This window comes from Catharus ustulatus, chromosome 26 (genome assembly GCF_009819885.2).
Source record: "Catharus ustulatus isolate bCatUst1 chromosome 26, bCatUst1.pri.v2, whole genome shotgun sequence".
Taxonomy (NCBI): Eukaryota; Metazoa; Chordata; class Aves; order Passeriformes; family Turdidae; genus Catharus; species Catharus ustulatus.
In genome coordinates, this window is record NC_046246.1 from 2,536,592 (window position 1) to 2,563,041 (window position 26,450).

General features: G+C 45.9%; 1 protein-coding gene and 1 non-coding gene across 2 annotated transcripts; both read left to right on the plus strand.

The window, feature by feature from the left end:
* The first annotated feature begins 779 nt into the window (after positions 1-779).
* On the plus strand, positions 780-25,462 carry PPP1R8 (protein phosphatase 1 regulatory subunit 8). The gene is made up of 7 exons (XM_033080594.2): positions 780-887; positions 11,125-11,185; positions 16,323-16,476; positions 17,092-17,312; positions 18,974-19,118; positions 20,464-20,528; positions 22,366-25,462. Exons 1-7 carry the CDS (start codon positions 832-834, stop codon positions 22,717-22,719), a joined length of 1,056 nt encoding a protein of 351 aa, XP_032936485.1. The 5' UTR covers positions 780-831; the 3' UTR covers positions 22,720-25,462.
* LOC117007717 lies at positions 13,010-13,173 on the plus strand. The gene has a single exon (XR_004420208.1).
* Positions 25,463-26,450: the final 988 nt, after the last annotated feature.

Below are 26,450 nucleotides of genomic sequence, written 5' to 3' on the forward strand. Positions count from 1 at the left end.
GGTCGGTACCGGAGCTGTCCCCGTGTCCCAGGGTCGGTACCGGGGCTGTCCCCGTGCCCCAGGGTTGGTACCGGGGCTGTCCCCATGCCCCAGGGTTGGTACCGGAGTTGTCCCCGTGTCCCAGGGTTGGTACTGGGGTTGTCCCCGTGTCCCAGGGTTGGTACTGGGGTTGTCCCCGTGTCCCAGAGCTGGTACCGGAGCTGTCCCTGCGTTCCAGGGTCGGTACCGGAGCTGTCCCCGTGTCCCAGGGTCGGTACCGGAGCTGTCCCTGCGTTCCAGGGTCGGTACCGGAGCTGTCCCCGTGTCCCACGGTTGGTACCGGAGCTGTCCCCGTGTCCCAGGGTCGGTACTGGAGCTGTCCCCGTGTCGCAGGGCTGGTACCGGAGCTGTCCCCGTGTCCCAGGGTCGGTACTGGAGCTGTCCCCGTGTCCCAGGGTTGGTACTGGGGTTGTCCCCGTGTCCCAGAGCTGGTACCGGAGCTGTCCCTGCGTTCCAGGGTCGGTACCGGAGCTGTCCCCGTGTCCCAGGGTTGGTACCGGAGCTGTCCCCGTGTCCCAGGGTCGGTACCGGGGCTGTTCCCGTGTCCCAGGGTCGGTACCGGCGCTGTCCCCGTGTCCCAGGGTCGGTACCGGAGCTGTCACCGTGTCCCAGGGTCGGTACCGGAGCTGCCGGCCGCTCCCGCGCCAGGGCTGGGGGCGGGGCTAGCCTTCAAGGGGCGTGGCATCCCTAGGTTCCGCCCCCGCCGGCGTCGCGCGGGGCACGCCGGGATCGCCGCGCGCCGATCCGCGCCTCCCATGGTGCCTCGCGCCGGCTGAATGGGGCAGAGCCAAGATGGCGGCGAGCGCGGCTCCGGCGGGTGGCGGGTCCCTGTTCGAGTGCCCGAGCTGGTGAGCGGCGGCGCGGCCGAGGGGGATGAGGGGCGCGGGGCTGCGCTCCCCGGGCCCGCACAGTGCTGGCCGGGCCGACGGGGTCCGGGCCGGAGCGCGGCCCTGCGGGTGCCGCCATCGACAGCGCCGCGGGGGGCCCCGGGCCCTCCCTGGGGTGTCGGGGCTTTTGCCAAGAGCTCTGACGGAATTCGTGGTGTGGTAGAAATTAAACATCCTGCTGTGTGCATATATCCGGTACGGGAAATCTGTCAGCTTGAAACTAGCCTGGGGTTTTTATTAGCTTGAGTTAAGAAGTCAGGGCTGAGTGAAGTGATGGAGAAGGAGCATCGCGACTGTGCCTTGGGCTGGGTTGGAGTCGGGGGGAAGCCGCGGTGGAAAAGATCCCTGAAAATGTCCTGCCTCGCCCTCCTGCCGGGAGTAGAGCTTTGGATCAGGGTACCCGTGTTCATTTGTTCTGTTCTGATGCATCATCTTGGTTCTCCTGCCTTCTTTGGGTGCCATTGCGATGGGCACCGTGGTGTTTTAGATGCACAAGCACATCTCCGCACCTGAGAACTGGAGCAGGTTTGTGGTCCTGCCCTGCCTGTCCTTGCAGAGTCCAAGCTGTCCCTGCTCCCTCAGCTTTGTGCTTTGTGATAGTGCTCAGCTCATGAATGTGTTTTAGTTCAGACCTGGTTTTTAAGTGCTTGCTTTTGTTGGTAAAGCCATTTAACCCTCTCATGGAAGAGAATTCCTCGTGTATTTTAGGGTCTTATTTGTGCTGAACATACACAATAATAAACATCCACACGAGATAGGATGGTATTCTGTAAGATGATGACACACTAGATCAGAAAAAGCCAAAAATTATGTGTTCTTATACAACAATGATCACAATATGCATTATATTCCTGGTAAGTTGGAATGACTTGTACCTTTGAAAGCTGTAGATGGAGGAGCTGGGGAAGTACAGCTTGTGAAATGCTCAGCCTCAGCAGCTTGCATGCTTTTGAGAAGAATTCCTAAAGAAATCCCATCTGAGGGAGAGAACTGTAGCACCTGTAACTGTGAGGGCCTCTTCAGGTACCTGGGTTGTGTCTAGCTGCAGCAGGGCAGGTCTGACAGAGAGAGTTTCCCTGGGTTGGTTCTGAAGCACAATCTGTTGTGCTGGATGAGAAATGAGGTGGGATCTGGGAGATGACCCAAACCCAGAGATGAGGGGGACATGTTTGGATGCCAGGTCCTGTTCTGTTCTCACATTTTTAAGATTTTTTGTAGTTCACTTACTGCAACCTGAATGTCATTTTACAGTCATATTCCAAAATAGTTCTTGGGTACAGCAAAGTTCCTGTCTGGACTCTCTCCTTATACACTGTAAGGTAACTTTTTATTTTTTCTTGGACTGTGCTGTATGTTTGCACATTGTAATGGTTTTAGGGACCAAGTTGGGTTTGCATGTGTGAAGTAAAGAAGGGCCTGAGACAATTTGATCTTGTCCAGTTGGTATTTGCAGACATGGCAGCTAACACCAGTGAAAGCTTTGTGGTTTTCCTTTATGCTGCTTTTGAAATCCAAAAGCTGTTCCATAAGAGTAAAAATTAAAAAGTGAACTAGCAGGAAGCCAGCAGAGCTTCCAGTCCCAGTGTTTGTGTTCTGGTGAGCACTGAACCCAAAATGGGAAGTGTTGGGTGATGCTGACTGTTGATAACCATGGCCTCATCCCAAGGAAGCAAGGAGCTCTCCTACCAGGTGGATTTATTTATCTCTGGTTATTTTTCTGTTCTACAAACCAAGCAGAGTATATTTCATGCTAAAGCTCTGGATACCTTCTGCTGCCATGTATTGAGCTGCAGATTCCATCTCATGGTTTTAAAGTATTTGTTCCTTTCAGAGCCAACCAAAGAGTGCACAGGTATGATGTGGAATCAGTGATGGACCTTGCCCAGGTAGGATTCTCCAGGGTGGAGGTGGTTTGCAGGAGCAGGCTTGGACCAATAGAGGTGTTATTCAAAGCTCTGACTTAAGAGGGTGTAAAAGGTCCCTGCAGGAAGCCTGGTCTTGCACAAGCACCAAAAGTCTCCTCCTGTACAGGCAGCATTGTAGGGCTTCATTCCAAGAGCTTTGGGCACCCAAAAGCATGGAGCTGCAGAGAGTCTTCACAGTCAGAAGCAGATTCTTCTGTGAATTATCTTCAGCCTCCTCAATCTCTATTAAAATCAAAGTCTTTACCTGTCTGTTTATTTTCCTGCTTCTAAGGAAAGCTGGTTGGGGCCTGTGAACACCAATCATGTGAGAAACACATCTTAGATATAATCAAAAGGAGTAGCTTATTTCTTTGCCTTTTAGTTGTTGCCCATACTTTTGAGCTTTGTCCCCTTTCATTGTAGCTGTTCTTGCATAACTTGGAGAGTATCTGAGTACCCATTTCCAGAAAAGACTTCTGCACTGAAATTCCCAGTTTTCATCCCATTTCAGTTGTGGCTTTGATTTAGGTTTTTGTGCTGTTAATAGGTTACTACTTCATGATTCATACAATATTTATTCTTTCTTTCCTTGTGTGTCCAGCAGCTAAACCTGAGACAGATGAAAAGCAGTGGTTGCCACCTGAATTTTACTTGCTGATGCCACAACATGTTTCTGCATGTACTGTAACTCCTGTGTACATGTTAGCCAAGGTTTGGGCTGTGCTTTTACAGTTGGCATAAAGAGGGGACCAATACTTCCTGGAGATAAAAATTCAACCATTCCATGAGATCAGAAAATGTCTTTAGATAACAATTACATATCTTAGTTTGATTAAGACTTTTGCAAACCTTCTGAGCTGGCTTTAGGCAGTAAAAGTGACTTCTCTGAGGTACAGAGTATGTGGTGTGTAGTTTTGAAGTGACCATCAGATGTTTAATGCTATCACCTGCCTGTCCTTTTGTCCTAGTGTAATTTGCATTTGGAATTGTGACTCTTTACCCTCTTTGACACATCAGTAATGGGGATGTCAGGTTTGCCCTGGAATGGATATATACATTAGAAATAATTCATTTGAAAGCAGCAATTGTTTCTCTTTCATTTCTTTGACCAAGAACTGGCAGTTCCTGGCAGTGCTTTTGCACACATTTCTGGAGAGTATGAGCTCCAGAGTTCTGCAGATTCCACCCTGTCCTTGAAGTTGGACATGAAGGTGTGTACACTTGTCACAGAGGCCAAGATTTTTAGGAAGTGCCTAAATTTAGGTTCTGAGTCCACGTTTAGAAACCCAAATAACTGACCTAATTTTAAACTAACACAATAGAAGTATGGCTGTCCTGTCTCTGTCCTTAATAGCAACAACCCAAAATTCTTGTGGTGACTTAGTTCAGTCAGGCTGCTGAGTTTCAGCTGGATATAGATATTGTAACCCTGTTGGCATGTCAGCATTGTATCTGCACTTTGGAGGAGATCCTGACTTTTAAAACTTCATTTCTTACTTGGCACATTCCAAAGTGTTAATGGCCCTGTCCTTCTTTTCCTAAATGGTTTGTTACAGAGACAGGGCCTGTGTGGAGCATGAGGTGAAGAAAGCAAAGAAACACAGTTTTCTGTTTCTAGTACAGAAGAAATATTTCTTTGCTTATAGGTATTTAAATCTTTTAAAAATCCATGCTGGAACCTGGTTTTGTTTGGAGGTATCCTATGTAAATATTTAACTACAAACTGTTGATTTCTTCTCTAAGGCCAGCAAATCCATGCATGCAGCTGCTGTGGGAAATCCCAAGTGTCACCATGTCCAGCTGCTTGGCCATGAAGGAAAGGGACTAATTATGCAAGGCAGCAAAACAGAGGTGCTGTGTCTGCCAGGGCTGTCAGATGGGTCATTGCTCTTCAGGACTGTCTCACAGGATGCACAGGAAATGAGCATTTCAGCAAGCATTAGAGGATTCAGACAAGAGCCATACATTTATAAGGAATTGACTTTGAGGAGGTAATGGCAGTTGAATAGAATCTGTGGTCTGACCCTACTGGTGTTGGGGTTTTTTATTAATTACCTCAACAAAAGTGACCACAATACTTGCTAGTGACATAAGTGTGATCATAGACACCAGAGAATTATCCAGTCCTTTTGGTGTAATACGAATATAATGGCAGTAAAAACAAGATAAAATGGTGAAAAATGGACACTAAGAACAAGAGCTTCTCCAAGCCAGAAAGTAAAAGCCAGAACTGTTCAGAAGTCAAAGGATACAAGTTTATCTTCAGAAATAAGAACAGATAGACAAGTATACAGTCTGAGCACAGGGTGACCAGCAGTCACCAGTAACACATAACTGTTCAAAAACCAATGAAAACTCCAGTACACCCCCTGGTAGGTGATCATTTGGGCCCATGTAAAGTCTGGCTGGAGAATGGATGGGCAGCAGCCCTTAGGGGAGGGGCTTGGGGGTGGTGCTTGATGAGAAGCTCAGTGAGCTGGCACTCAGAACCTCCCCCTGTGCCCTGAGCTCATCCCCCAGCATGGGCAGCAGGGCAGGGGGGATTCTGACCCTGCACCTGCTCAGGTGAGATCCCACCTGCAGAGCTGCCCCCAGCCCTGGGGTCCCAGCACAGGACATGGAGCCACAGAGCTGCTGCAAGGGCTGGAGCCAGGCTGGGAGAGCTGGGGGTGCTCCCCTGGAGAGGAGAAGGCTCCAGGCAGAGCTCAGAGCCCCTTGCAGGGCCTGAAGGGGCTCCAGGAGAGCTGCAGAGGGACTGGGGACAAGGCAGGGAGGGACAGGACCCAGGGAATGGCTCCCACTGCCACAGGGCAGGGCTGGATGGGATCTTGGCAAGGAATTGTTCCCTGGCAGGGTGGGCGGGGGCTGCCATGGAATTGCCAGAGCAGCTGTGGCTGCCCCTGGATCCCTGGCAGTGCCCAAGGCCAGGCTGGACACTGGGGCTGGGAGCACCTGGGACAGTGGGAGGTGTCCCTGCCATGGCAGGGGGTGGAGTGAGATGATCTTTAAGGTCCCCTTTAACCCAAACCATTCTGGGATTCTGTGTATGAGGTAGATAAGTGTCAGTGCTGTTGTAAAAGGTGTTCATGGAAATGCAGAGTTACTTGTACTTGTTGAAGCTTACCTTTACTTTAAAAAGGGAATATTTTTTATAACTGAAGGGAAAGAATTAGAAAAATCAGAATGGAAATTAAAGAATGAAATGAAAAATTATATGGAAATCAGGGTGTCAGAATAGGAATGCCTTCCTGGTAGACATAAATGTTACAGTCCTGTCTTCCTCTGATTTCCACAAGTAAATTATACTTCCAATATATTTGTTCTCGCTCTGAAAATGTTATGAAACAATTGTTCCATTGTTGCTCATTACTTAATACTAGTTTTCTTATTAATTCAGTCTCATTTGAATTAATTTTTGATGTCATAAAACCTGAAGTTCTCTCTAATAGAATATTTATGGCCTTGTTCTCAAAAATTAAATTTTTCTCCCAATTTCCAAATTTCACTGTATTCCATGGAGACTGTTCCTGAGTAAGTAACCAAGGGAACCAAAACAAGCCAGTCACACCTATTTCTGTGTGGAACTGCATTGTAGCAAGAAAAGGTGCACACTGCCAAGGTGAAGTTGGGCAAATGCTTTAATCCAAGTGGAGTGCTTTGTTCAGTCAAAGTGGGCACGTTTTCTAATCAGAAATCTTTCAGAAAACAGTGTAATTTCCTAATTCAGTAAAGGTCTGTAGTCATCCAATCTGAGCCTTTTGATCTGGGTTGTGTACAACTGGAAGTTTAGCAAGAAGAATGCTTGTGAGAGCAGCCTGACTTTGCTGAATGTCATTTCCAGATCACTCCTGAAATACACTTTAAAATTAGCAGCATCAGCAGCAGTTGATGTCTGCATTTCTGACTGACAGTGGTTTAAGCAATAGGTTGCTGAACTGTTAAGTGCAGAAAACTGGTATTTGAGTTCTCTTAGAGTGCCTGGCTTGAAGCTGCTGGGGTTTGCAGTTTGTCACTCCTTTCAGCAGTTCTTTGACTTCTTTGAGTTCCTTGGTTCACTGTTAGAGAAGAAAAGCTCTGGTGTGGTATATCCTCCCATCTCTCTGATCCAAAGAATTTCTTTAATTATACTGGCAATGCTCATGTTCTCCTTGCCAGTCAGCTCTGTTAATTCTGTGGAAGACTTCACGTTCCCCTGGGAGCTTTGGGGATTCTGGAGGCAGTCAGAGCATCCTGTGTCTCACTCAAACTCACACAGCTAGTGGACCACCACAATCAGTGCATTTGCAGGTGTTATTTTCAGGTCAGGATGCTGCCCTGGGGAGGCACTGGGACTGTGATGCACCATCTGGAAGGCACAGAAGGAATTGCTTGTTTCTCATTTTCAAACAGCAACACTTGTGCTGGAGCCAGGTTGGGACAGGGGAGTGTTGGCCTTGGGGCAGTGCTAAGGGCTCTGTGTGTTCTGTAGAGAGGACAATCTGCTGTCCTCAAGTACAGGAATTTCATGATTATAAGCCACAACATTTTAACTAAAATTTTGGTCCAAACCCGAAGTGTGGCTTATTATCAGGTGTGGCTTATATATGGACAAAGAACAAAAAGTTGCTGTTTTAGTTTGGAGGACAGGTGTCTGCTGAGAAAGGCAGGAGCTTCTCTTTGAAATGGAGAATGCAGACCCCCTCCCTCCACATTATTATCATTTTGAAATCAAGGGGCTCTCAGGCAAAGATATGGGAATAGGAATAACAGTTCTTTCCTAGGGAAATTAAAATAGAAATACAGTACTACAAAGAACAAACCCCAAACTCTGACACAGAGTACAACCTGACAGCCGTCAGTCAGGCAGGGTGTTGGCAGCAGTCCCATCCCATGGTGGCTGCATCCTCCTGCAGTGACAGATGTGGCTCAGTTGGAGCAGTGCTCCTGTACAAGGTGCAGTTTCCTCCCAAGCTCCAGTGGTGATGTGGAGCAATCCCGTTTCCCTCTGGAGTCCAGTGGAGAAAGGGCTCCCTTAGTGTCCCAAAACCTCTGTTTTTATCTTGGTAAGAAATGTTGGGCTCTTCCCCCTGGCTGGAGCAACTCCCTATGGGATGCAGTAATTTTATCAGTCCCACAGTGGGACTCAATGGCCATGAGCAGAAAATGACTGGCTGGAGGAAGGATGGGTTGTGAAAAGATAAAGAACACTGCCCCAGGTGGTTTCAATGGATGCCCATTAGCAGAATATCTCCCACAGAGATCAGGATCACTGCCCCCACTTGGTCTCAACAGATGGTGATAGAACAGAAACGTTTTATCACATCCTGTATTGTAACATGTGGCTTATAATCATGAAATTACTGTAATTCTTCATCCTTCAGAACAGTGTAGGAAGATTAGTTTATTGGATATTTTAGCACATTAGTTAGTGGAAAGGGACTTTTTTAACATTGGGCATAAGATGGGAAAAAACTGCTCCCCTGTAACAGCATAAGGCCAGCTTTTTAACAAACTTTCTTCTGGGAGATTTTTGCAAGAGATTTCATGTTTTATTCCTTGATCCATGAGGTGATGGGGCAGAGCATGTGAAGGGTGACTGATACTTCCAAATCCAGGCATCACTTATGCCCTTTGGTGTCTTTGGAGCTAATTAGTTTTGAATATAAAACTGAAAAATCGTTCTACTTTTTTTCATTAAAAGGCTTTTCAAGTGTCTAACTTGGGCAGCTTCAACTGTGACATTGACTTAAAATATTCCAAAGGAGTTTTCTATCAAAAATTACTTCTGTCAATTTGTTTTCATGGTATCATAACCAGCATTTATAGCCTTCAGTGTTTTGCAGGAATAGGTAGATGGGGGAAATACTGCCTACAAAGAATTTTTCAGGCACTTTCATTCTTAGCTGGAGGCACTGCCTTGTAATGCTGCTGGGCTTGGTTTGTCTGCTGGAAATAAAATTGAGAGTAAAGGCAGAGTAAAAATATGAGCAAGGGTGAAACTAAAAGTAGAGGGGGCAGTGAAAAAGCAGAGCTGGTATATAACAAAATATGACCATCAAACAGAATTCAGCTGAGCTGGAGCTCTTGGGGGCTTTCCTGTGATCTGACAGATGCAGGGAGGAAGTTGCTAAAATATGTTAGGACAGGCTGAGCATTGAGTATCCAGGAAGAGATCACTGAAAGGAAAAGCAGAGGACCGACTGAGTAAGAAGTAGACTTGTAGAATGAATTTGTTGTAAGGTTTACCTATTTGGAAAGAAAAAAAAAATAAAAAAGAATTGGGGAAGTAGCTGTTGTTTGATCAGGGTAATGCTGATGTGTTGTGGTGCAGAGTAACCAGAACTTGGCAATTTCAGAGCAAGGGGGGAAACCAAGTTTTCCAGTGCTCAGAGGCAGAAAGAGGGAATACTGAGAAGTGGACAGGAGTCCATGAAAGGATTTGTGTTTGGGTGAAAACTGAGCAGAGATCTGCAGGGAGCACAGCAGGACAGCAGTAACTCAGCTGTAACTTGTACCTGAGAGGAGGAGCTTCCCTGGCTGTGCTGTAGGGACTTCAGCTCCTCACACACACTGTGTCCCACATTTCTGCTTGGTGGTCTGTCCCCCACATCACCATAATCCCATTTCAGTGGTGAAGTCACCACTTCAGAACATTGTGCTGGAGTTTAGCATCCTCTGCTTTTGCTGCTGTTTGTTCATCTGAAATAAGAGTTAATATTAACCATATACTTGTTAGGGTGGTGTATCCACAGTCTTTGAGAAGGGCCTGACAAGAAAACTTAGCAAAGTCCCAAGTGGTCAATTCAGAAAGGGCCAGAGAGGTCTGGGCAGGCTGGTATAGTGGATTGGAAACAAGAAAGGAAAATTCTTGGGAAAGAAATGAAGTGGAAATAAAGGGAGACTGTGTTCTTACATGAAATTATTTAGGGGAGCTGACCTTGCAACTCAGTAAATATAGGCACACCCCAGAAACGTGAACATCTCTATTTAACCCCTTCAAACAACTTCAGCTACCAGTGACCTTTCTTTCTTTCTTCAGCCACCCTGAGAGCATCCCTGCCCGTTGTCACTGTTCCCTGGGCTGGCTCCATGCACTGAGCAGAATGGGAACGTGATCTCTGCAGAGTTCCTCAGCAGGGCAATGGTGCAGCTGAGAACTAGGTCACTGCTGCTGCCTGGAAAGCTGGGCCAGCCTTAGAGACAAGCAGCAGAGATGTTATCTGTGCATCTAGAGATGCAGATTCTGAGATACCTGAGCAGGAAAAGATCCTTTGCTGTCGAGAGCCAAAGGATCCTGTGTGATGCAAGGCAAGGTGTTGGTACCACAGCAGTACCAGAATGACCAATGTTTGTATATTGATATAGAGAGAGTTTATTTTAGAACCATTAGGTTGTAGTGGAAAGGAGGTGGGTAGCCATTTTGGTTATAATTATCTATAATAATACAGAAAAACAAAAATGTACAAGTAGAAAGATCTCAGCACCCCCTGGGCCCAGCAACAAGACTTGATGTCCACTGGTTGAAGTGATGGTTGCAGTTTTGATAAATGCCCAGTTCACCCCTGTGCTGAGCCCCTGCTGTGATGTGCTGAGCCCCTGCTCCCTGTGCCCAGGTGGGAATGCTGCTGGCAGGTGAATGTGCTCCCCAGGAGCTGAGCAGGGGCTCCAGGGCTGGGGAGCTGGCTGCTGTTTGTGTGGAATGTGCTGCTGAGGGGCAGGGGTCCCTCCAGCACTGCAGTCTGTTTGTTACCTGTGCTGGCAGGGTGTGAGCACAGGTGAGTGAGTGTGGGGGAGCCCTGGCTCTTGTCCAGCATTTGTGTAACAGTACAGGTGTCTGCAGAGCCCCTTGGAGATCTTTGCCATCCCCAGCCTAGAGAGGAAAGGTGGTAGAAATTTCCTCTCAGCAGCCAAGAGTACAGATGTGCTATTTTGAGGGTGACATGACAAAACAGAGCTCTTCAGCAAACAGTCCCATCCTATCCCATCTCTAGTTGTTGGTGTCTCCCTGCCTCATAGCATGTGCTCTCAGGACTTGCTCTGTTTATTGTGTAATTCACATGGTTTTCACCTGGAGGGGTAAAGCTTGAGGTGCTTCATGTCCTGTTACCTTCACTCTTACCATAAAAAAATCTTGGTTTATGTGTTGTCAGATGAATCTGCAGGGAGGACAAGAAAATTATGGGATTTTCATATTTTCCTCAAAATACTTCTGCTTACAGTTGTGTAGGTTTGGTCTGTAGCTCGAGCAGCTCTAATACTAATAACATTTTTATTAAATGTTTTGATGCTATATTTTTCTTTTCTTTATTTTCCAGGGCAGGGAAACCACCACCTGGCTTACACCTGGATGTAGTGAAAGGAGACAAACTCATTGAGGTATGGAAGTAGGGTGTGATGGATTTGGTGTATCACAGGTACCAGCAGCAGAACGTTCCCTGGCATCTTATTCATAAGTATTTTGTTTCTGTCATGTATTCATTATCTTCAGATCAGTTTGTTTTGCACTGAGACAATGAATGAAGTGACTTTTTCCTTGCCTGTGCAAGGCAACCTTGTGCCATGCAGGGCTTCCATCAGTTAAACCTCTTCCCTTTGTTCTGCCTGTTTGAGAAACATGTCTGGTCAGTTCATTTTTTTATTTTGCATTACAGTCAGATTAACCAGGCATCCTGCATTTCACAAGAGTGCTGCTCTGTCCTTTGTATGAAATACAATCTGATTTGATTTTTCCTCCCACATTCAGGATCTGTGAAGTGTTGTGATCAGCACAGATACAGCAAGTTATTTTTATTACAGCACCATCTCATTTTCTTTTTCATATTTTGTCTTATATCACACTGAAAGTAATAAATAAAGAAAAGTCTCTTTACCATTGTTGGCAGAGAGAACCCAAACCAGTGAATGTATTTCAGCTGTGGAGAGACTCCTAACTTGAAGTTGACTGAAACAGAAATGTTTCTGGGTGTAGTGGTCTGATCCTGGCCAAATGCCAGACACAAAGTCATTCACTTATCCTCTCCTGCTACAGTTGGGCAGAGGAGAGGGGAAAAATTAATGAAGAGCTCATGACTTGAGATAAGGATTGGGAGAAAAAAAACACAAAAAGGGCAAACAGGTTCAAATTTAAAGGTTGGAGGATAATAACAAGTAAGATAAGCCTTTAAAACACATTTTTTCCCCCCTAACCCCTCCCTCTTTCCCACAACAGCACAGGGAGACAGGGCCTGGGGGTTTTGGTCAGTTCATCACTCAAAAGCTTTTTCTGTTCACTCTGGGAGAGGAGTCTTCTGTGCCATGAGGTCCCTCCCACAGGCAAACAGTCTTCCCAGAACTGTTGTGGCATGGGTCACTTGTCCATGGGGTGCAATCTTCCAAGGCCAGGCTGCTCTAGTTTGGATGCAAGGGTCCTGTCTCTCTATTTGGGTCTCCCACTAGATCACAGCTTTCTGCAGCATGTCCCTGCTCCACCATGAGCACTTTTCTCATGGATGTGAGTGGATCTCTGCCTCCCCCATGGACTTCATGCTCTGCAGGGGCACAGTTTGTGTCACCATTGTCCTCACCATGGCCTGAAGAGGAATCACAGAATGACTAGGTTGGAAGAGACCTTCCAGATCATCAAGTGCAACCCATGCCCTAACATCTCCACTAGACCATGGCACCAAGTGCCACATCCAGTCTTTAAAAAAAAATAAAAATAGGGGAGCAGTTGGGTCTTTAAATACACACAAGTTTTCTGTCATATGGATTTTATTATTTTTTTACCCTTACATCCAGAAAGACTGAAGCAGTTAAAAAACTTAAGAAAAAATAAGAACTGGTATGAACTGAGAAACCACATACAAACTAAAAAAAGTATGAAGGGAGGGAGAGAGTTGAAACAAATCAACATCACTTGGTGCATCTCAGCTCCTTCTCCACTGGCCTTGGTGCCACCATGCTGTTTTCCCTCACATGCTCTCACCACCTCCTCTTTGTGTAGAATTAAAAATGCTGCTCATAGGTACCATTGCCAGCAAATTCCAGTAGTTTAAAGAGACTTGCAAGATCCCATAGCACTGAAGCAACCAGCACTTGGATGTGATCCTTGTGGTTCCCTGTTCTATACAGGTGGCAGAGAGTTTTGCAGTTTTGTCTTTTCTGGTAGCCAGTAGTAACCAAGGAAAACTGTTGTTAAATGCTTTAAAACAAGGATTTCCTGAGCACTTGATACTAACCGAGCCATCAGTGCCCCAGCCTCTGCAGAGGCCTGAGGGTCACCCTGTGATTGCTGGGTCTGCAAAGTGCAACAGCAAAACAAGCCATGCAGTGTTTAAGCTCAGTGTGTGAAGGAAGACACTGGGTTATAGCTCAGAGGCACAGAACATTTTGGCAATGTTATCTTGAATTATCTTCTCTGTTGATGATTTGTTGCAGTACTTCCATGAGTTTGTGTCTTTACAAAATCTCTCTTGGAAGTGCTGCCCAGTCAGGGCTGTATTGTTTGTGTGTAAGAGGTGCAAATGAAAGCTTACAGGATGCTTTTGGTTTCAGTTGAGGCGAGAATGAGAAATGGTGGATAAGTTTTGATGGTAATTGAAATTGTGAGGTAGCTGCTTGCAGAGCTGATCAGTGTTTGGAGAAATAAATCAGCTTCCACTTCATATCACAGCTGTGTTTATATAGGACTTACTTTCAAATTTGCAATAAAAGGAGAAGTTAATACTCATCTTTTTTTACAGTGTGGAGTCATAGAATTCATTTGTGCAAAGGTGTTGAGTGTGGGAAGAGTCAGAGTGCTAAACTGAATGAGTAAGGAACTGCAGAATATGGGATATAAATCCAATGCTGGGGAATTAAATCCCCAAAAAACCTAACCAGGGTTCCTCAAAGGATGTGATGTAACAAACAGGGTGTTCTTGGATCAATAGCTAGGTGAAACAACTCTAATCTTAAGGGAAAATATCAGTAAGACTCATGAAATGCAAGGAAAAACTTCACAAAGGCACACTGACATGTAGAGCATCCAGGGAGGGCTCTGTTTACAGATGAATAAAAAATTAAATACAATTCAACAAGGAAGGATTGAGGAGATTACATACTAGTTTAAGCTCTTCATCTGTGGCTTATACTTTCTGGTTAACTCTGAAGGCCTTGTGAAAACCAGTGTTTGTGAAGAGACAGAAACTGATGATAAAGTGGCCAGGTGAGAGCAGAACCCAATGAACTCAATAAGTGATTTCTCATGGTTTTAATCTGAATATTCTGAAGCTTTGAGATGCATTGCTCTGCACCAGGAAAACCAATTCAGGGGAGACATCTGTATGTTTTACATCTCTCAGTTGGAGGAAAATCACTTCATTTTGATTTGTACTTCATTTGTCAATACACCATGTACTTACAGGTGAATTGCCAATTGAGCTGTCCTTGCTGCCTTATTAAATGAGATGTGGACTCACAAAGATTTATTTTGGTGGTTGAAATCTAAATATTGGGATTTTCTGCCAGCCTGTGTTTCACTGAGGGGATTGATGGAGTTATCATTCTATCTAGCTGTTTGTTTTCACAGAATTGTGTGGAATTTAATAATCTTGTGCTGCTGGTTGAAACTGGCCAGAGGTTTAGAAGTTATTTGGTTTAGTCACGGGTGTCAGAGCTGATAAATATACACACCTTGATCACCTAAATCCTCTTTTTTTAAGATGGTAGGCCAAAATATGTCAGTCAGTAGATTTCTCAAAGCTGTCACTGTCATGAATTGATGCTTTAATTGTATACCTTGGTTTGGGGAGGAATAAGACATTTAACAGAGTATTACCTAAAGGACCAATCAATTGTAAAATTGTCATGATGTGTATACAAGTTGTGCTGTTCAATTAATTCTTTTAAACATGCAGAAATAAATGCTTCTTACTGACAACCAGATGATGAGAACTTACAGCATGGGGGCTGACAGATATTGAGTAGAATGCTGGAAAATCCAGCCTGGAAAATACAGAGCATGTGTATGGGGGAAAAATTAAAAAAAAACCAAAACAGTGGGGAAGTGACATGTGACTGTAGCAGTGCTAAAACCCTACTTGGTAGGGAGGTGAATAGATGTGATTTGCAAGGTGATCTGCAGTAGAAACTGAGGTCCATGGTGGGATTTTTGTCCTCACAGATAAGGCAGGGGAATATAAATTCTGCCTCTTGTTCCAATCTGTCTCCTTATTTTCTGTATGACTTGGTGGTGCCCCAGGGTGAGTGACTGTGTGGGTGCTCCTTGTGTCACCTGAGAGCTCAGGAAACCCCCAGCCCTGGGCCTGGCCACACACACTGTCACTGTCACTGCTTTGTACCTGGCAAAGTGAGGAGCAAACATCTGCTGCAGAGAGGGAGATCCTTGGCATCACCCCCCTGTGCCTCTAATCCAGCCCACTCAAATGGGGGAAGATAAGCACAGGAAAAAAATGCTGTGCAAGTCAAAAACTTTTCCCAGACACGTGGCAGTGGGATCAAGGAGAGGATTGGATAGCTGGAAATGCAGGGAGGCAGGGGGAGGAAGCCAGGTGCTCAAGCAGGCAGAATGTTCATCCCAGAGCATCTCATGGAAGCAGTGCTCTCCTGCACCAAGATGTGCAGGTTTTTTCAGTGGAAGATGTATCAACATCCCTGGTGATGCTATTGAAACATGTGGGTTTTGGTAAATGTTTTAAAAAGCAGGAGAAGCCTGTTTGACAGATCTGTAGTGTGCTGCCAACCTTTGCCTTGTGCAGCTGGAACAGGAAGTCCAGATTAGATGCAGTTCTTGGGTTCCAGTGAGGAGGTTCTGCACATGCCCTGCTCAGTGCTGCAGCATTCAAATGCAAAAAGTTCCTTTAACAACGTGGTCTGGTAACAGAAATACTGCAGGACATTGTCAGCATGTCCCTCACTTTATAGAGATGTTTTATGAAGCTGATACTAAGAGTTGTAAGATATTTCTTAAAGAAGAGATTAGAGCTAGGATCAATAAAGAAGAAATACCTGAAATTAATGGTTTACTTGAATAGATTGATATGGATTCAGATCACACCACTTACTCAGTATAGTTTTGCATACCAGAAATCTCCTGGAGGTCCACTTGTGTTCCAGAAGTATCATTTTGATGTCCTGTATCAGACCAGACATCACTGAGCACAGGTTCCTGTCTTAGCCAAAGCCTGAGGTCATCCACTGAGGAATGTGTTAAAATCTCTGGGAGCAGATGTCAGAGAAAAGCTCCTGTATGAGACAGTGTAATGCTTTGAAGAGTGACTGTCCTTCCCAAAGTGTCCAGTGTTGGCTGGTAGAGAAGGGAATAAGTGAGACTCTCCCATATTCAGCTGTTCTGATTTTATCAAGAGCAGATTTGAGTTTATGTATTTAACAGTGCCCAACTAAACTGAAATATTGATGAGCTGTTGATGCTTTTGATTTGAATTTGCTCTATTCACGTTCTTGAATTTTTTTCAGGAAGATCCAAAAGATTCTAGGAGTCTAATGTGCTTCTCTGTTTGATATTCTACCTCAGAAACTCATCATTGATGAGAAGAAATACTATCTCTTTGGGAGAAATCCTGATCTGTGTGATTTTACCATTGACCACCAGTCTTGCTCTCGGGTCCATGCTGCCTTGGTCTATCACAAACATCTCAAGAGGGTTTTCCTCATAGATCTGAACAGCAGTAAGTAGTGTGGCATTTAACCAGACAGAAGAGCTATGCTTCAGTGCTTAAAGATTCTTCAGTCTTAGACACTTTTTCCTTTTCCATTGTTGTCTGCACTGTGGGCAAATGGATATAATTGGAATTTAGGGAAAGACAAGGGTTAGGGCAAAGGAGTGTTTGCTCCAGTCAGCCTACAGCTGCCTTACTGGGTGTTTCAAACATTTCTAACTTGTAAGAGACCAAAGGAAAGGAGGAAAATGATTTGGCCTTCCTGTCACAATTGCAGTGAAGCCTTGTCTTCTGAGGGTGATTTCCCAAGGTCTAGAACCTGTCAGGTGGGTTTTGGTCCTGTCCATACATAGTACCTTGGGATCTGCAGGAATGCAAAAAGTAAAAGGTGTTTTTATTTATTTCCAGTGTAATTTATTTCCAGGTATAATTTATTTCCAGTGATTTTTGAGCACTTCTGGTGTGTGTTGTGTCAGTTTGTGAGATGGTGGGTGTGCATGGCTGATGCTTTTCTCAGTGCCTTATACCTTGGAACAATCGTTACAATTTCTGACATTCTCAAACTTGAGCTGCAATGCCATGATCCCAAGCTCAACAGACTGTTCTGCATTTTGATGTCCTCAGCACATGGCACTTTCTTGGGTCACATCCGTTTGGAAGCTCACAAACCCCAGCAGATCCCCATTGACTCCACGGTTTCCTTCGGAGCCTCCACCCGTGCGTACACGCTGCGCGAGAAGCCGCAGACGCTGCCCTCAGCGGTCAAGGGGGACGAGAAGATGGGTGGTGAGGATGAGGAGCTCAAGGGTTTGCTGGGGCTGCCAGAGGAGGAGACAGAGCTGGATGTGAGTATGATGGCACTGCTGGCAAGGACAGCATTCCCTGCTGGTTTGCTTAGTCAGGAATCATTTAGGTTGGAAAAGATCTTTGAGATCAGGTCTGTAAATCTAACACTGCCAAGCTGTTATGACCCACTCCTGAAGATGAGGTCAACTCAGCTTCTTTTTAATAGATGCCTTGTGGCAGATTGGGGTGAAACAATACTGAATGACCAATGTTTATATATTGATATAGAGAGAGTTTATTTTAGAACTATTAAGTTGTAGTGGAAAGGAGGTAGGTAGCCATTTTGGTTATAATTATCTATAATAATACAGAAAAACAAAATATAAAGATAACACTTAAAAATATGTATAACAAAAATAATTAAAGGATATGAGTAGAAAGATCTCAGCACTCTGTGGGCCCAGCAACAAGACTTGATGTCCACTGCTTGAAGTGATGGTTGCAGTTTTGATGCATGAGGGTGAGAGAAGCCCTCAAACCACAGAGTTTAATGGCTTTAAGTGGAACACCCAGGTACCTCCCTTGGGCAGGGGAAGTTTTATACTGTCTGTTGTAACACTGTGGATCTGCAGTCCTCTCGTGAAGGGCCCAGAAATTATTCTGAGGGCACCTCAGGGTACTTTGGTGGTTTATGACCCTTCCAGTACATGACCCTGGCTCTCACATCAGTACAGCTGAGCCACTTATGCCCCATCAGAGGGAAGGAAACCTTCAGCTCTGGGTGGGAATGGGAATGGGAATGTCCCAGCACCTTCCCCAGAGGGGGGGAGGGGTCAGAGAGTTGAGGGGTTTAGTTTTACAGAGAGCTGCTGTGTAAGGCAGGGCACTGCTCTGTTAAAAAGTACTATCCCCCCTCAAAGAATCTGCTTCTCATTGGCCTCTTCCCTTAACCTGGTTCAAAACTCAGCTTCTTGCTAAACAAGAGTTGATTTGACATAGTCATCCTCTGGTGCTCACACCCTCTGTGCCTGGGCTGTTCCTTCATGCATGTCAGCAGAGCACCCACTGAGTTTGCAAATGGCCAGTTGTTTAGGCCATTGACATTTCAGTCTGTCACACAGGCCCACAAGACCCTAAACCATGTCCTTAAGTTCAATGTCTAAATAACCTCCAGGAATGTGACTAAAGAACTTCCCTGGGTAAAACTTCCTTAGGTTCAGGTTTTTGGGATAATCTGAGGTGTCAAACCATCTCATCTGCAATGATTAACCTGTGATCATGCTGCTTCCCAGAATCATGGATCTATAATCTTACTGTGCCAGTGGTCATCTCACCAGGGTTTGCCAGGGAATGCTCTCCAGCTAACATTGCCCCAGGCTGGGATAGTTTCCCACTCTGTTCCCATTGCCAGATACCTGTGGATGCATCCCTGTTCCCTAAGTTAGCTCTGTGGGAAAGGACCTCTCAGAATCATCAACCAGCTCAAGCAGGGCCACCTGGAGTAGGCTGCCCAGATTTGTGCTCCATTCTAAATATCTCTGCAGAGACCCTGCAGCCTCTCAGGGCAGCTCATTGCAGCCCTGAACCTCTGCTTGTTCCTCAGGGTGTGAGGTTGGGACTAAACAATGTCCTGTGGTTTGCTGATGTGGACAGTCATGTGATTAAATCAGACTTCATGCACTAGTTGCTTAAAGTCTTTCATTTCTAAATTTGCTATTAGAATCTGACAGAGTTTAATACAGCCCACAACAAAAGGATCTCCACACTGACCATTGAGGAAGGGAACTTGGACATCCAGAGGCCAAAGCGAAAACGGAAGAACTCGCGAGTGACGTTCAGTGATGATGATGAGATCATCAATCCAGGTAAAGAATTTACTTTAATCCTCAGCTGATGCCCTCCAGGACCTCCTTCCAGTGTGCTCATAGGGATTCCTCATGGGTGCATATGGATAAGCAGTAAATAAATTTGGCAGTCAGTAGAAGCTGCTGCCACATCTCACTGAAGTCTGTGACCTCTTTCTGTTTCTGCTGTTCTACCTGGAAAGCAACTGCAAGCTCTGAGCAGGATGGGGATTTCAGACTCATTGTTCAGTACTCTGTCAGATACTGGAGAAATGTCATGGGTCCAAAAGGAGGAAGGTGGTTTACATTTTTTGCCCTCTTTAGAATCTCAATGGGAACAGAACTTGTTTGCTTTTCACCTGTCCTTCAATGCTTTCTTGACCTGTTGCCTCTGGGATGTCTCAAGCTCAGAGGGTTTTTGCTACTTTCTGCACATCTGAACCAAGTCATCCCTAATCTTCCTTCAAACTGATGCATTTGAAGATGTATCCAATTCCATATTAGTCTTTTTTTCTCCCTTAGCTGTTCCATATTAATGGCATTCTTATCAATCATACTTAATTTGGATAATATTCTTGTTAATAAGAGCAGCTAATTAATGAGCAGGTATTTTGAAATACAGTGTGGAGGTGGTTCCTTTGCCACCCAGAGTGACTATTTTGGTTTATAATGTGATGCAATCAGTGCTCAGAACATCCTAATGCAAACACCAGCCATTCTCATCACAAAAAAAAAAAAAAAAAAAAAAAAGAATTTTTCTGAACTTTCAGAGTCCTGCTTCTGACTCCTGCTTCAAGGCCCCCAAGGACTTTAGGGACTGGCTGCTGTGCCTTGTCAGCAGCAGCTTTCAGCCCAAACTCCAGCCTGTCTGATCCCAAACCACTCATCCAGCTGCTCCCATTCTCCATCTGAGGGAAAGCCAGGATGCCTGATGGGCCACCTGGAGACAAAACCACTTTGTTCCTCCCTTTATTTGGTCACATTTGTGCTTATTGGGAGCTGCTGGAGTGCTGGCTTTGGGAGGAGAAGGTCTGTTCCAGTTTTTCATGTAGATTCCTTTACCCTAGAGAGGTTCTGTTTTTCCCTCACTGAAATCAGCACTGGTTGTGCTCACTGAAATCAGCACTGGTTGTACTCACTGAAATCAGCACTGGTTGTGCTCACTGAAATCATCACTGGTTGTATTCACTGGAATCGTCACTGGTTGTGCTCACTGAAATCAGCACTGGTTGTGCTCACTGAAATCATCACTGGTTGTGCTCACTGAAATCATCACTGGTTGTACTCACTGAAATCATCACTGGTTGTGCTCACTGAAATCATCACTGGTTGTACTCACTGAATCATCTCTGTTGTTGTTTTGCAGAGGACGTGGACCCGTCTGTGGGGCGGTTCCGGAACATGGTACAGACAGCAGTGGTCCCTGTTAAGGTACAGGCTGACTCCTGACTCTCTCATTAGCACATTTACATTGATGAACTCACTTTATGATTTATGAATTGCACCTTAGAAACAGAGTGCTCCCACATGGAAAGTGTTTCATTGTTAAGCAGAAGTTATGTCTGTGTTTCACAGTTGTCTTTTTTAGCAAATTTGACCATTTCCCTTTGAACCCAGCTTTAGCTTATTTCTTTAATAACATGTGGAATCAATGATTTTTTTTCTCACAGAACAAAACACTTTATAGAAATTCATTGTGTTAGTTCCAGGCATCAGATAAAACTGTGGGAAATGTGGAAAATGGAAGGGAAAAATGAGAGTTTTTTTATTTAAATACTGTATTTGACTTTTGATAAGTTTGTGTACTAGTACAAGCAGGTTTAGGCTTTGCTCCAAGATGAGCGTGTTGCCAGTGTTCTGTTTAAGTGGAATATGCAAGGAGGAAGAAAGACCCACAGAACTTCAGAGCAGCTAAACCACTGTACAACAGCAGTTTCACTTGTTGCTGGTATAGACTAAATAACATCGTGTGGAGAAGGATAATATTCCATAAATCCAGACTGCAGGAGAAGATTTCAATGATCAGCAGCTAAATTACCCTTTCTGTGGGAGAGGGAAGGTTTGTGTTATAATTCTCTCAGGCACAGGGTGGGAGTTGGGGTGTCATGAGCAGAGGCAGGAGTTGGACTCAGTGAGCTTTGTGGGTCCTTTCCAACCCAGGACATTCTGTGACCTACTTGGTCTTTGTTGAGGACGAGCTCAAGACTGGCAGGATGTACAGGAAGTGTCGAGGTGCTCACACTTCATCTAAGTTACACCTGAGTGTCAGCTTTTGTCTCCCTGCGTTGTGCACCTCTGTCTTGGTTTGGAGAGCAGGTGTTTGTTAAGAAAAGGCAGGAGCCTCTTTTTGAAATTGAGAATGTAAACACTCTCCTTCCAAATTATTATAATTTTGAAATTAAGGAGCTCTCAGGCAAAGATATGGGAATTAGGAATAACAGTTCTTTAGCAGGAAAATTAAAATAGAAATACAGTATTACAAAGAATAAACCCAAACCAGTGCCAGAGTCAGAGTACAACCTGACACCCGTCAGTCAGGCAGGGTGTTGGCAGCAGTCCCATCCCATGGTGGCTGCATCCTCCTGCAGTGACAGATGTGGCTCAGTTGGAGCAGTGCTCCTGTACAAGGTGCAGTTTCCCTCCAGTGGTGATGTGGAAGGGCCTGGTTTTCCTCTGGGATCCAGTGGGAAAGGCTGCTCTGATGTTCCAAATCTCAGTTTTTATCCAGGTCGGAAATGTTGGGCTCCTCCCCCTGGCTGGAGCATCTCCCCATGGGATGATGGAATTTTATCAGCCATGCACTGGGGCTCCATGGCCATGAACAAGAGAGATCTCCTGGAGATAAAGAACACTGCCATAGCTGGTTTTAACACATAGCCCATTAACAGGAGAGATCTCCTGGAGGGAGGGTGGATTGTGGAAAAGATAACACTGCCCCAGCTGGTTTAACAGCTGCCCCATTAGCAGAGAGTATCTCCCATGGAGATCAGGATCACTGCCCCATCTGGTTTAACAGATGGTGATAGAACACAAACTTTTGGTCACGTCCTGTATTGCAACCTAAGACAACCTCTAAGAGTTCATTGTTGTGGTTTTCAAGGGAACCCAGAGGAAACCTTGCAGAACAAAGACTGGGACATGGACTGTTAGCACTTTGTATGTGTTAGATTTAGGCACCTCTTGGGGAAAACGGTCTTGACAGCCAGTTTAAACAGGCTGATGGTTCCATGCATTGTGACTAATTCTTGAACTCGCTGTGTGCGTGCAGAAGAAGCGCCTGGAGAACGCGGGCTCGCTGAGCACGGACGAGTCGGCGTCGCGGCGCATGCAGAGCTTCCCCTACAGCGGAGGATTGTACGGGGGGCTGCCCCCCACCCACAACGAGGCGGGCACCCAGTCCCACAGCGTCCACGGCACCGCGCTCATCGGGGGGCTGCCCATGCCCTACCCCAACCTCGCCCCCGACGTGGACTTGACTCCAGTTGTGCCCTCCACAGTGAACATGAACCCAGCTCCAAACCCCGCTGTCTTCAACCCTGAAGCTGTGAATGAACCCAAGAAGAAGAAATACGCCAAGGAGGCCTGGCCGGGCAAGAAGCCGACCCCGTCCCTGCTGATCTGAGCTGGGCTGGGGAAGAGCAGGAGTCACCAACTCCAGAAACTTTTCATGTGCGGTATCGTCTTTTTAAAATTTCAGTGTCCTAACAGATGTAATATCAAGATTGGAGGAGTGAAATATCCTTTAAAGATCTGTCTTCAAATGTTTTTATATGTCTGTTAAAAAAAAAAAAAATACAGCTCCCATCTCCTTTTGAACCAAAACCCCTACAGCCTTTTCTTAGCCACCACTGTCCCAGAGGTCTTTATGCTGAGTTTGGATCCACAAGTCGAAGGGGCAGTCACACAATTTATCACTTATGGCATGACCCTGCAGGTCCGTGTATTTCAGTGCTGAGCTCGCTCTGGTGACACTGTTCCTGCTGGACATGCTCACAGCAGGGCAGCTCTGTCAAGAGGAAATGTTTGTGGGGCCAAGCCTTGCAGAATCTCATTGGAAGGAGTTGTAAAACTTGCAGAATATAGGTCAGCTTGTATTTTTTATGTTTTCAAAACACCACCAATTCTCTCTTTTTTTATTATTATTATTTTTAGTTTGGCTACAGCTTGTTTTAATTTCCACATAAAACACTAGATCATCCCATGAGTTGAGATGGATAAGCAACAGGAGGGCTCCTTAGCTTTGTTCTAGTGCTGCAGAATGCAGTCTGTGGGATGGAGACAGGGTGCAAAGGATCAGGCATTGTCTGCACTGTGACTCTCCTGGAGAACTCAGGGTGAAGTTAACACAGTGCAGTTTCTTTTAGACTTGGTGGCCCCTGTAACTTAAACAGTTTCATTTTTATTTGCAAATGGAACTTTTAAGTTTAGAGTCTATGAGATTCAACAAGACAGAAAGCTGGGAAGACTGGCATGTTTCCCACACAGATATTTTGGCTGCTTGGAAGTGCAGGTGGGAATTGAGTGCTACTGAGAGCCAGAATAGGAATTCTCAGTGGACTTGGGTTGTTGCTCAAGCCCTTTAGTTCCTTGGGTTTAGATTTGAAAATGATTCACATACTCAGACATATTGTGGCTGTACTTTATACAAGGTAAGGCCAGAGCTCTGTTGTTCTTCAGTTCACTCTGGATTTTTGTACACACTCTAATGCAGTTCAGCTACAAGTCACATTCCTTTGCTGTTTGGGGGATCCAGGAAATGTGCATCAGAATGAGAGCATGTACCTGCTGCTCACTGTGTGCAGGATTGCAGCTGCTTGGGGAAGTAATGCTGAGTTACTGGGATGGGGCTGTGCTCAGTCAGCTGGGATGTTGGATGGTGCTGGATCAGTGCTGTGTTTAGTGAGTTGGGATTTTGGGTGGTGCTGGATCAGTGCTGTGGTCATTGAGCTGGGATGTTGGATGGTGCTGGATCAGTGCTGTGTTCCTGGGATGTTGGATGGTGCTGGATCAGTGCTGTGTTCAGTCAGCTGGGATGTTGGATGGTGCTGGATCAGTGCTGTGTTCAGTGAGCTGGGATGTTGGATGGTGCTGGATCAGTGCTGTGTTCAGTGAGCTGGGATGTTGGATGGTGCTGGATCAGTGCTGTGTTCCTGGGATGGTGCTGGATCAGTGCAGTGTTCAGTGAGTTGGGATGTTGGATGGTGCTGGATCAGTGCTGTGTTCCTGGGATGGTGCTGGATCAGTGCTGTGTTCAGTCAGCTGGGATGTTGGATGGTGCTGGATCAGTGCTGTGTTCAGTCAGCTGGGATGTTGGATGGTGCTGGATCAGTGCTGTGTTCAGTGAGCTGGGATGTTGGATGGTGCTGGATCAGTGCTGTGTTCAGTGAGCTGGGATGTTGGATGGTGCTGGATCAGTGCTGTGTTCCTGGGATGGTGCTGGATCAGTGCAGTGTTCAGTGAGTTGGGATGTTGGATGGTGCTGGATCAGTGCTGTGTTCCTGGGATGGTGCTGGATCAGTGCTGTGTTCAGTCAGCTGGGATGTTGGATGGTGCTGGATCAGTGCTGTGTTCCTGGGATGGTGCTGGATCAGTGCAGTGTTCAGTGAGTTGGGATGTTGGATACATCAGACCCCTTTCAGATGCCCCAGAATCTGTGTGAGTTCTGCTCTGCAGTGATTGCTTCTGTCATGTCCCTGAGGTGCCAGCAGGCAGCTGCCCAGCTCACAAGAGCCATGGCTTTGGAGACTCTGTTTCCTCCCCACACCATCACACCCAGCTCAGACTGTTCCTTGTGTGCATTCAGCACCTGCTCCATGATCCAGCTGTGCTGCTCTGTTTAAGTTGCCATTGATAATTCAGCCATTGGACATTTGTTCTGCTCCCCAGTGCTCCCACAATAACTCAAAATCTTCCTGTCTTTAGTCTGGCCTGTAGGATTTTCATTTCCCAGCCAGTTGCTTTCTGAAGGCAACTCTTTAGGGTAGGACTAGTCAGGACAAACAAAAGTTGAGCAGGTTTCCTTCTTTTTGTTTTGGGGTTTTTTGTTTTATTTTGGGGGGAAGAGGGTTGGGGTTTGGGATTTTGGGGACTTTTTTTTTGCAAGTGGCTCTTTGCAAGGTTTTTCTTGACATGGGAAACTTCACTGCTCGTTGTTTTTTAAAGCTCTTCTCCTCCCAGACTCTGAACCAGCTCTTATTATTTCAGAGCTTAGGGGCCACAGCTGGCCATGAGGGGATAGAACATCGAGGGGCTTTGTACAGACATTTGTACACTTGTGTAATATGTAATAGGCCTTTTCACACTTCTGTTGAGCTTTTTACCTGTAACCTTTACTATGTTGTAAATTAAATGCAGATTTTGCCAGGTTGGAGAGTGTAGTGTGTTCGTTGCAGTCTGCACTGGTACAGCTGAGCCTGCCCATCCTGCTGTGGCTCCTGGGAGGATCCTGCCCTGGCACAATGCTCTTTTCCCTGCAGGCCTTGTCCTTGGGCTGCCTCAGGCTGCAGCTCCTAAAGCTGCCCCAGCTGCTTTGCTTGTGACCTGCTACCTCATGCTGCACTTTGGTACACAAGTGACACTTAACAGTGGATTTTGAACAGTGGTTGCTTTTGTTTTCCAAGTCAAGTTTTATCTGGTTCTGGCATAATCCTCTTTGCAAGTTGTACTGCAGAGCCCAGCTCTGCTGCTCTCCTTACTCAGCCTGCCTTGGGCAGGTTGAGGGCACCATGCCCTGTCTCTGGAGCTGCAGCCTGCCCTGGGCTCTCTGGGGACAGCTGAAGTGACAAACAGCAAACTGGGTACAGGTAACCACAGGTTAGCTGTAGGGTTGAAAGAAACTCCCCAGCTTTGCTGGATTCAGTACTATTTAGGGCATACAGAAGATTTTTCCCAGTGCAGCAGCAGCTGGGGCAGATGCACTTGCTCTGCAGTGCTGACAGAAGGCTGAAGTTCACAGTTCATGTGCCAGCTGCTCACCTGCCACAGGCAGAAGTAGCTGGAAGAGGTGAAGGTGTTCCCTCTGTGGTCTGACACTGTCAGTTTGGGTGTATTAATCTCTATGAAATGGATTAAAAGGGAGGAAACTTGCAGAATAATCTGAAGCCCTCTGCAGTGGGAATGCAGAGATGGGGACAAAGTGGAGACTAGTTTGCAGTTGAATCAATGAGCTAAAGAAAATGGTAGCAGTGTCCAGGAATGTCTGTCCTTGCAGAACTTCTGGGTTACCACTGTAACCCCTCCTCCCTGGAAATATGTAAATAAATAGTCTGCAGCAGGCAGCACAAGAGCTTGATGTGAGGTACCAAAACATCAGCCTGTGTCAGCAGGACTTGGGGTGGAGATGAGATCTCCCTG